The 10,275-nt window shown below is 41.0% G+C and overlaps 2 protein-coding genes across 3 annotated transcripts; one reads left to right on the top strand and one right to left on the bottom strand.

The window, feature by feature from the left end:
- Window positions 1-1,546: 1,546 nt before the first annotated feature.
- Window positions 1,547-6,642, top strand: LOC120903693 (kinesin-like protein Klp68D). Of its 2 annotated transcripts, none has more exons than XM_040313272.1 (4): window positions 1,547-1,762; window positions 2,371-2,558; window positions 2,625-4,329; window positions 4,422-6,642. In XM_040313272.1, exons 1-4 carry the CDS (start codon window positions 1,727-1,729, stop codon window positions 4,947-4,949), a joined length of 2,457 nt encoding a protein of 818 aa, XP_040169206.1. In that variant the 5' UTR covers window positions 1,547-1,726; the 3' UTR covers window positions 4,950-6,642. The 2 variants fall into 2 exon arrangements, with proteins under 2 accessions (XP_040169206.1, XP_040169207.1); XM_040313273.1 differs by lacking the exon at window positions 1,547-1,762 and adding an exon at window positions 1,929-2,084.
- A 144-nt stretch (window positions 6,643-6,786) lies between these two features.
- On the bottom strand, window positions 6,787-7,805 carry LOC120903712 (N-terminal Xaa-Pro-Lys N-methyltransferase 1). Its single transcript, XM_040313309.1, has one exon. The coding sequence runs from the start codon at window positions 7,602-7,604 to the stop codon at window positions 6,807-6,809; it is 798 nt and encodes a 265-aa protein (XP_040169243.1). The 5' UTR covers window positions 7,605-7,805; the 3' UTR covers window positions 6,787-6,806.
- Between the last annotated feature and the right edge of the window lie 2,470 nt (window positions 7,806-10,275).

Here is a 10,275-nt window from a genome sequence, read left to right as displayed (position 1 = left end):
GCAGACGGATGAGTTTAATATGTAGCAGAAATAGCTGAGAAGGCAGATTCCTCTCTCTCTTCTCTTCTCTTCTTTAGCACAACATCTGGTGTCGGTAGACCTTGCCTTTACCACCAGTGGGCATGGTTTTCAGTGACTTATTGATTACCCTTTAGCAGGATGATCATCAGTCCTACATGTGGGGGGCATGATGATCCACTCGCGACTTGAACCAATGACGGGCATGTTGTAAAGCCGTGCGTATTGACGACTGTACCACGAGACCGACGCAAATGAGGCGTGGTGAATCGATATTATCCAAAAGGATTGTTGAAATACCAATGTGTTTTTATTTGTATTATTATTGTATTATTGTACAAACCCAAGTAGTTAGGTGTATACAAGAATTATTCTTTGTATATTGCGTTAGGTATTTTACAACAGCGTATAATTTTCCGTATAAAAAAAAACTACAGTAGAATGTCGATTATCTAAGAACGGATTAACCGGTGGAAGGCCTAATGCAATCGTAGCGAATATTTGCTTCGATATCCAAGTGCAGCTTTTTTGTGTAGCTATCTACTGCCTAGAGATATTTTCGAATCTTATTTTTGTTCGTGAGCAGTTGTTAAACCTATAGTTATTAATTAAAATAGCATTTAATTAAATTTAATTAAATTAATTTAATTAAAATAGCGATTGATTAATCGAATGACTCAAAGTAAACTGTTAGAAAAACGAGTGAATGATATCATTTCACATACCTGTACACACCTAAAAGAAAAAATCTGCTTTCAGTTTTTTGTTTTACCTAACGTTTACTTGTTCTCTTCAATAAAATTCACGACACTTTCACAGATCAGCTGTTAACGTCAGCGAGGATTATTGGTCTATGGTTCATATGAGATTTGAACCAACATAATGTTAAATCGTGCGAATGGACGACTTACCACGGGACCGCCAATGGGACAAAATTAGATACATTGTTTAATTTATTGCTATATATCTCTACTTCTATTTCCTGACAGACTAAGTCTGCGAGGATAAAAAAATTAATACTGCAATAAAGCTAACTTTTTGTAGAAAACCCCCGAATGATTGATAAATTAAAAAGATATTTTTGTTATTTTTTTAACATTTTTTATTATGAGCATATAATTATGCAGATGAATATAAGTGTTTACTCACACCCGTAATATTTATAACTTATTTTTATTGTTTTTAAAATCTAATTTGTTCTTCATCTTTTGGCCAGGTTGTGGACTTACAGTAACATTTATCCTGGACAATAAGTGTGAAAACTTCATTTGATCATTTAATTATCATAAGCAATATCCACCATCATCTTTAACATCTCCATTATTTTGATGAATGAACTATGAACACCGATCGCAAACCAAGCTTAAACCGTTATTATTGCAATTTTGAATTGGTCTAATTAATTTGGTGGATATTATACCAGTCCGATCTATGCAGTATTTGACGTTTCTCGATTGCTGCCGAAGTTTGACAGTACCGTTTTCTGGTGGTGTGCGTAAATTACGGACAGTGTACAGCTCTGTGTGCATTGTTGTGAATGTGTACGTAGGAACATACAAGGAGCAGACAAATAACTTTTCGTTGCTAATCGATAACGCAAACAAATCTTTTCCATCACAGAATGGGCCATTCCATGTGAAAAGCAGAGTTGTGGGTGAAAAATTCAGGTGCTTTTGTTTCAATTTGGGTGCAATATTAAGAAATTACAATGGATCGTACCATCAAAACCAGAAGTAACCTATCGGTAGGTTGAAAGCATTAGTTGTGAAAGTATGGATGTTTTTCCTTGAACCGTCCATGTTTCCTTGAAAGGGGTGGTATGGCATCATCGTTTGCATTTGGAGATCGCTTGGTTGTTGGAGTTGTTTTATTGCATTCATTCAAAATCGCTCCGAGATGTGCGTTGGGGTGGGTGTGTAATCTCTGCGTCACTGTCTGCTCGCTTTGTATGATTTCGGGCATAGAAGAACAGGAAACGGGGAACTGTTGCACAATTCCATTCTGTTTATTGAACCGTCTAGTCCAGGTGGGCTAGATTAATCATGCACGCCTCCATCCCGCAGAAGGTGTGTTTTTGAAACGAACATACAGGGGTCCTATAAGGGGGCCTCCTGAGCCCGTGAGCAACATAGTGGAGCGAAAGAGAGGCACCGTCGTGGTGAATCGAAGTGTGACTAAAAGCTATTAAAATCGAAAGTGTCGAAATGCTTATGCGAGACGCACTAAAACGCAACGTAACCGATGGTGCCAATTTCACGTGATGGATAGTCGTATTTTTGGCTAATTTCATGCAAACGTGTTGTGTAAATATATTGTTCTAATTATTATGCTTTGCTTCCTGCATTTGTCTAGAACACAAAAAATGAATGTGTCCAGGTGGTGGTACGATGCCGGCCGCTGAACAACAAGGAATTGACTGGAAACTTCCAAAAAGTGGTCGACGTTTTTCCTAGTCGAGGTGTCATCGAAATCCTGAACTGCAATGAAGCTTCGAGAGAAAACAAAAAGATGTTTACGTACGATGCTGTGTACGATTGTCTGTAAGTATAGTATCCTATAGTATCCGCGTTGCAAACCTTACAAAGAAGATTTACACCCCGTTTTAGCTCTACCCAGCAAACGATCTACGATGAAGTGGTACGTCCGCTGGTTTCATCCGTTATGGAAGGATTCAATGGGTGTGTCTTTGCGTACGGTCAGACTGGCACGGGCAAAACGCACACGATGGAGGGCATCAAAAACGATCCCGAGCAAAAGGGTATCATACCACGGGCGTTCGAGCAGGTATGGGCACACATAAATCGCGCACAGAACATGAACTTCCTGGTGGCAGTTTCGTATTTGGAAATTTACATGGAGGAATTGCGCGATCTGTTAAAACCGAACTCAACCTCCTCGCTGGAACTGCGCGAGCGGGATGGCGGTATCGTGGTCCCGAACTTGCACTCCGTGCTGTGCAAAAGCGTCGAGGACATGCTGCACGTGATGCACCAGGGCAACAAAAACCGTACGGTCGGGTTCACCAACATGAACGAGCACAGTTCCCGTTCACATGCGATTTTTCTGATTAAGATTGAAATGTGTGAAGCGGGGTCGACTCTAGTCAAAGTGGGCAAGCTGAATCTGATCGATCTGGCCGGCAGTGAACGGCAGTCGAAGACGGGTGCAACTGCGGAACGGCTGAAGGAAGCAAGCAAAATCAACCGGGCGCTCTCATCGCTGGGCAATGTAATTTCGGCGCTGGCAGAAAAATCTCCCCACGTCCCGTACCGCGACTCAAAGCTGACGCGCTTGCTTCAGGATTCGCTGGGAGGCAATTCAAAGACTATCATGATAGCGAACATTGGTCCCTCCGAGTTCAATTACAACGAGACGCTGACCACGCTACGATACGCTCATCGGGCCAAGACGATCGAAAACAAACCGGTGAAGAACGAAGACCCGCAGGATACTAAGCTGCGCGAGTACCAGAACGAGATAGCGGAACTGCGTAAGCTTATCAGCGAAAGGCAGAAGCGGGAAAGAACGGTACACAGGGAGAAGAAGGCTAAAAAGAAAGCGACGCGTGTCAAGCGCGAACCGAGCCTGACGCAATCAGATGAGAAATCTGACTCGGAGGTCGAGGAGGAGGAAGACTGTGAGAAGGAGAACGAGCAGGATTTCAACGAGCTGGACACAAAAGCCAAAGAAGAGCTGATGAAGGAACGCGAAGCAACCGCAGCATTGGCCTCAAAGCTCCAAGAGCTAGAGGGGCAACTAGTCAAGGGTGGCAAGAATATTTTGGACACTTACACCGAGCGGCAGTTTGAGTTGGAGAAAAAGCTGTCTGAAATTGCGGAACGAAAGAAGAGGGAAATCGAAATGCAGCAACAGCTGGAACTGCAAGAAGAATCTACGATGGAAATTCGCGAAACGTTTACCTCGCTCCAGCAGGAGGTAGAACTAAAGACGCGTAAGCTAAAGAAGTGCTATGCCAAATGTATGGCACTGAAGCAGGAGCTACAGGACACCCGCGATGAGCATAACCGAGATAGGCGTGAGCTGGAAATGACACAGAATGAGCTGATCAAGGAGCTGAAACGTTTGTTGCTAATCATTGACAACTTTGTACCGGCTGAGGTGAAGTCACGATTATACACGCAGGCCAAGTACGACGACGAGGCCGAAGAATGGTTCCTTAATGGAAGCATGATGCTGAACAACCACCAAATGCTGACACGCCCAGTCGCTGATCCGAGCCGGAGACGACCGATGAGTGAGTATGCTCTGCAGATGATTAAAACGAAGTCTAGCGATGCAATCCGCTATAAGGTAAGTGTGTGTGTGCGCGCTACAAAACTATCCTTATGGAATGTCATGAAAACCAGAGATGAACAATATTTTGTATTTTTTGTATTTTGTAGGGAGAGAACATACTTGACTACGAGCTGGACATGCCACTCAGAACAACTTACGAATACTCGAATCCGAAAGTGTCGGCTTCATTGCAAGCGGTCCTGGCAGAAGCAATGCAAACCGAGGATGATATCGACATCACCGATCAGTCAAACTATGCGAGCATGATGAAGATGCGTCTCGATCAGATCACCAAGCGAAACGTGCAGGAACACGCAGCAAGTGCTACAACAGGTAGTGCTGCCGGAAGTAGTGGTATCATGGGCGGCAGTACTGGCAGCGTGGCAGGTGTGAATGGCTCGACTGGAAGTGTCCATATTGGCAGCGGAATAATGACCGCTGGTGGTAGTAGCACTAGCCGTGCCCGGTCCTCGGTATACAACCGTGGCAAATCAGCGGCCCCTGCATTCGGTGCGCACTCGGCGGCACCGGTAAAGAAAGTATCCACGTCGGCGCTTACGTCAAGCAGCCATGGAGGCACCGGTGCAGGAGCGGGCCATATGTTCCCGAAAGCACGCGGTCTCATACCAAAGTAGAGACTGCGCCACGGTGAAACTGAAGTACTCATCTAGATATCACCATCGTCATCATCCATCATCAAAACATAGAACGGATCATCGTTTAATCCCTCAATCTAAGAATATGATAGATGATTTCGCTTTGCTATGCTTTAGTGCTTCAAGTGGTATTACTGTGTCTGAACGTACTCCAGCTGTCGGAGTATCGACTCAAGTTTCCCACAATTAATTTGTTTAGTTTGCACGAAACGACGGATGAAAGATGATTGCAGGAAAGTTTCACTCACGCGCGCGCTTGTAACATTACACAAAACTAGTAATATGACACTGAAAAAAAGGTTTGAAAATACTCGAAACAAGGATATAAAAAAACGGAATGAACGGTACTGTACAAGGTATCTTGCAAAAGTATTGCACAGTAAGAGATTGCCGAACAAAGTTAAGCCAAAACAGCTGTGTGAAAGGAAGCAGAAAACGGTCGATTGGTATTGGAAGAAAATATGAGCGAAACATCATACGCAATTCAATTTAATCAAAATGAAACTAAATCGTAAACTATGGCAGTGTAAGATTACGCAAAAGACGCCACTGTGTTATGTTGGAAAGGTATTAAGAAAAGCTGTGCCTAGGAATATTGTTAATTTACGTTTCTTTTCTTAATCTCTTAATTTTGGGACAACTAATTCGTTCAAATCACTAAACGTAATACGTGTTGTTTGTATTCCGATTAGGATATAAACCTATTTATGTTAGTTACTTAATATTTAGTTCTAATTGGTGTTGATTTCAGTCGGCTTTGTATTGTGGAAAGTGTTAAACCCCTTTGTTTTGATTTAGTTAACTGTTAAGTTACTAATATTTGGTATCGGTTATGTTTACAATGCAAAAAGATTATTATGTTTTTTGTTTGTTCATTTGTGTTACTCCATGTTCTGTGTGTTTGATGTTTTCATTGTAAATACGTTCAGCTATTGTGTGCGCGATTTCCGCTGTACTTTCGAAGAAATAGTAAACAATTGTGTAATTTTGTTATTTTTTGTGAATTGTGAATTATATCCACCGAGAATAGAACGCGTATTTCTGTCAAATTACAGTAAACATTTTTGATTGATTTTGGAAAGGAGTGTTGTAGTTGACTCACTTTACCACCAAGGCTGGATAAAAACTGTCACATGTAGTGCAACAAAGGCTTTTAAAAATTGACCGATATGTGCTGATATTCTTCACAATCATGATATCAGCTACTAACTAAAGGTATGAGCATTCAAGAATAGAAGGAACGATGTTGCAGGTGTAGCTCCCCAGACTTTAGCTCACTGGGTGCAATTAGTTTATGATACGGTATCTTGCATTACGGCAACATACGCTATTTTAATGTGATTACTTTTCTTAGGACATCAACCTTGAATTCATAACTGAATGCTATTGAAACTTTGTCGGCTCGTTCAATCCTCCCTTTAACCTTAAAAATGCACCAACGAACCTTTGAATTTTATGTTAACCATCTACTTTTGATACATGCTCCTTCTGAATACTAGTTGGATTTCCTTCCGGAGATTAATTCAATCCTATCTCATATGCAAGGTCATTTTTCTAAAGATCACAATGCATGCAATGTTGTGAATTGCTTTGAGAGTTTGGCAGAGTAACTGATGATATGATGAAAAAAAACAAGTGAAACAGTGTAGCAAAATAAAGATAATAGTGTGCATGATGTTTGTAAGCTTTTTCAGGGGTTTCTCTGGATGCTGGTTTTACTGGGGTAAAGCACGGAATTATAGTTATCATCAAAGGATAGGGAAATAAAAAGAACGTATTATTCAAAATATAAAGAAAGCACTAAAAGATATCTAAAGACAGAGTTCACGGGAAATTTTAGTTCTTTATTATAGGCCTTAGCGCCAACATGTACACGGGATAGAGTTCTTTGGGAAAGCTTGTTTGACGTTGCTCCTTGACGACGCGCATATTACCTTGCTTTAGCAGTTGTTTCATCTGTAACAATGGTCTTGTAACTGATGAATCGGTTCGGTCCACGTCTACTACATTGCTCGTCGTAAAATTTTCCTTTATCACTATCATTCCTCCGCGGGCGAGTCCTTTCGCACAACGAACAAAAAATTGGACCGCGTCTTCATCCGTCAGGTGGCCCAGTACCCACTGTGCCCAGATTATATCGTATCGTCCTTCCTCCGGGATGAAGTCTTGCAATCCTGAGTTGAATACGGTTCCCAATTTTGAGGTAAAGTCTGCTAATTCCTTACGAGCAGTTTCGCAGAAGTGCTCATCCTGCTCGACCAGATCCACTTGGTCAAACCATGGCAGAAGTAGGTTTTTGCTAATTCTACCGATGCCGGCACCACAGTCCAAGGCCCATTTGCGTCCGGGAGCAGGTTTTTGTTTGTAGAGCTGCTTTAGAAACTGTTCCGAGCCACGAATATCGATGAACGATATACTGCCGAATCCGCCTAGCATCCCATCTACCGTGGGAGACACATTCGACCAGTATTTTTTAGCGTTATTGTAATAACTAGTACTATCCGTCAGAAGATCATCTAAGTCTGAGCATTCTGGATCGTTTCGACTTTGATCGTTGTTTTCAGCTGGTACTGCAGGAATATTAATTTCGGTGGAACTATCCATGCAGTTTTCGTCACTCTTCTGCGATGCCATGGGACTAAGATATAAGGCACACTTGGTTGATTGAGTGTAGAAATTATTTTCTAACGGTGGGTCTTTTTTCTATTAATTTGTACAAACACGAGGTAGCGGCGTTTAGTATTGTTATTCTCCCAGAAAGAAAAACGAAAAACCAAAGGCGAGTTTGTTTGTCCGATGCGTTGCTGGTTTTCAAACCTACTTGAACGAATGCCGAACCCGTCTTAACACGGTTGTAAACGAACGTGACAGCCGACTTGTTGTAAAAAAAATAAAACAAACAAACATACAGGCTGTCTCCGAAATACGTTATTCATCTTTTGAATGCTGTGTAAAATTTAGCCATTACTTTGGGCAAATAGGGTAATTATTTTGGTCTCGATAATTGATCAATCAAATCAGTACCATTTGCTAAAAGAACTATCAAATTTAGAAAACCGCGTCTCCGAATCCGCGTATTCGAGATATCGCGTAACACGAGGGCTACCTGTATTGTTCAATCGCGCAGAGTGGCCAGAACTACCTTCTTTTCTTTAATTTCTATTTTTTGTTGTTCTTTGTATTTTTGGTTATTCATGGTTCGGTAAAGGAGTCCAGCTTCTTGGGCCTTCTTGTGCATTCTCAGTAACCGTCCAAATAGACATAGAGCGACAACGTCGCGCGCGACGAGAAATAGCTCAAAATTTCACTCGGTGTAGATCAAAGTAGCTCATTTGACTCAGTCAACCAACTTGTTTTTTATTAGAAAACAGACAAAAATAGGTTAAAATGTGTTCAAATCTATTTTTTTGCGTTTGGCATTTATCTGGCTTTTAAAAAAACTAGATAATTCGATTATTTAGGATGAAGCAAAATTGTCGCGCGCGACGAGTAGCTCTGTTTGCAAAATTGAGCTACTTTTTTCGCGCGCGAAGTCGTCGCGCGCGACGTTGTCACTGTATGTCTATTTGGACGGTAATGCAGCTTTATTACGGACGTCACACGAAGCGTAAACTTTGGCGTAAACTGGATTTTAGCCATACAACCCTGAAATCTTTTGACAGGAAGTTTACGCTTACAAATCAAGCGTAAACTTTTTGAGTTTACGCCTCGTGTGACGTCCGTATATCTGCCCTCTGCACTGTTATATGGTTTCGCTTGAAAATATCCCATATAACCAAAAATGCCTAACGGCGGTGGCAACGCTTTTTCGCATGCGATTTTATCGGACGCCCTGTCAAATTTTTGTATGGGATTTGACAGATAACGTCGGACGACGAAATCGCACGTCTGACGTTATCTGTCAAATCCCATACAAATCTCGTCCGATAAAATCGCATCCGATGAGCGTTGCCACCGCCTTAACCTTTAAGTTGGCAACCGGATACCCGGGTATTTTTTTAAACTTTAAACTGAAATATCTTTTGATCCATTACTTTTATTGACCTGAAATTTTCCGTAGCCTCCTAACTTTTAATTTCCGATTTTTTGGTGCATAAATTGTAATTTTGAACAGTCTGTAAGTATTTTATTTTGATTTTTTTTTAACTTTACCACGTAAGTTGGCAACCAGCATACCCGGGTATTCCATACATTTTGTATGGAGAATGACGTTTCTCTTCTTCCTCTTTTCGTATTGTGCTTATTTTCGAGTCAAATTCAAGCGATTCCAAATTTCAATTTGACCGTTATTTTTATAATAAAATGAAAAAAAAAAACTCAATGAATAAATGAAATAGAAGAGAATATATGGTCGGCATTACTTGCTTACAGCATTAAAATATAGAAAGCATTGTTTACCTATGAAAATCGTTAATTTTTTGCATCAAAACGTGTGGAATACCCGGGTATGCCGGTTGCCAACTTACGTGTGTAAATCTGGTTGCCAACTCTACGGTTAAGCAGCTAATTTAGGCATGATAAAGATCGCTACTTGAATTCGCCTTTTGCAATAGATAAGGTTCCAGGTAGCCTTCTAAATAGCGCCTAAGCAGCTTCCTTATGCTGCATTGCAGGGGATTATTTTTCCTTGTGTGTAATGCACAAGCAAGTGGTCATCATTGAAATAAAAAACACATAATGTTTTTGTTTGTGTGCATGTTTATCAGGGAATTGGAAATATTCAAAACGTTGACACAAATTTAAATAATTTAGCTATAGAGTTCTATTCTATTCTATAGAGTTCATCGCTAGAACAATAGCGACGATACGATTGTTTAAATACTAAACTTCAATACAGTTATAACAGCACATAAACAAGTGAGAATTGAATGGTGGTCGATAATGTTAATACTCGTGTTATTTATTGTTCTTTTTTGCTCATAATTTAGGAAGACTATAAGACTAAGATCGGTTGAAGGTTGGCGAATCTTCATGGGTCGGACTGACCTCGCTGCACCAACGGGTCGGAGTCGTTTATGCTTTCACGCAACTACTCAACATCCGGGTTGAACCGAACTCGCTGCAACCATGGCCCAGTTTTTCCGAAGGCGCCCCGTGTAAAAAAAATTTACTTTAAGCTTTCCTTAAGTTTTTACACTAGCAGCAGCTAAAGTAAAAACTTTCAGCACGGCACAAACCGACGCACACATTCAAATGCTTGGATTGCTGGTCCTGCTTACGCATACATTTGTATTTATCCCTCCCCTTATATTTTCGGATTGCTGGTTGTAGTAGTGACGCTTTTTCTTTTTGCTTTATGCACACT

The sequence above is a fragment of the Anopheles arabiensis genome, chromosome 3 (genome assembly GCF_016920715.1).
Source record: "Anopheles arabiensis isolate DONGOLA chromosome 3, AaraD3, whole genome shotgun sequence".
Lineage (NCBI taxonomy): Eukaryota > Metazoa > Arthropoda > Insecta > Diptera > Culicidae > Anopheles > Anopheles arabiensis.
This window is presented reverse-complemented; position numbering and strand designations above follow the sequence as displayed.

Bases quoted from the DNA above. Each gene is read 5' to 3' on its own strand.
- LOC120903693 (XM_040313272.1), top strand. From the start codon at position 1,727: ATGGATCGTACCATCAAAACCAGAAGTAACCTATCG. The intron at 2,559-2,624 runs GTAAGTATAGTA...ACCCCGTTTTAG, and splicing joins GATGCTGTGTACGATTGTCT to CTCTACCCAGCAAACGATCT. The intron at 4,330-4,421 runs GTAAGTGTGTGT...TGTATTTTGTAG, and splicing joins GCGATGCAATCCGCTATAAG to GGAGAGAACATACTTGACTA.
- LOC120903712 (XM_040313309.1), bottom strand. From the start codon at position 7,604: ATGGCATCGCAGAAGAGTGACGAAAACTGCATGGATAGTTCCACCGAA.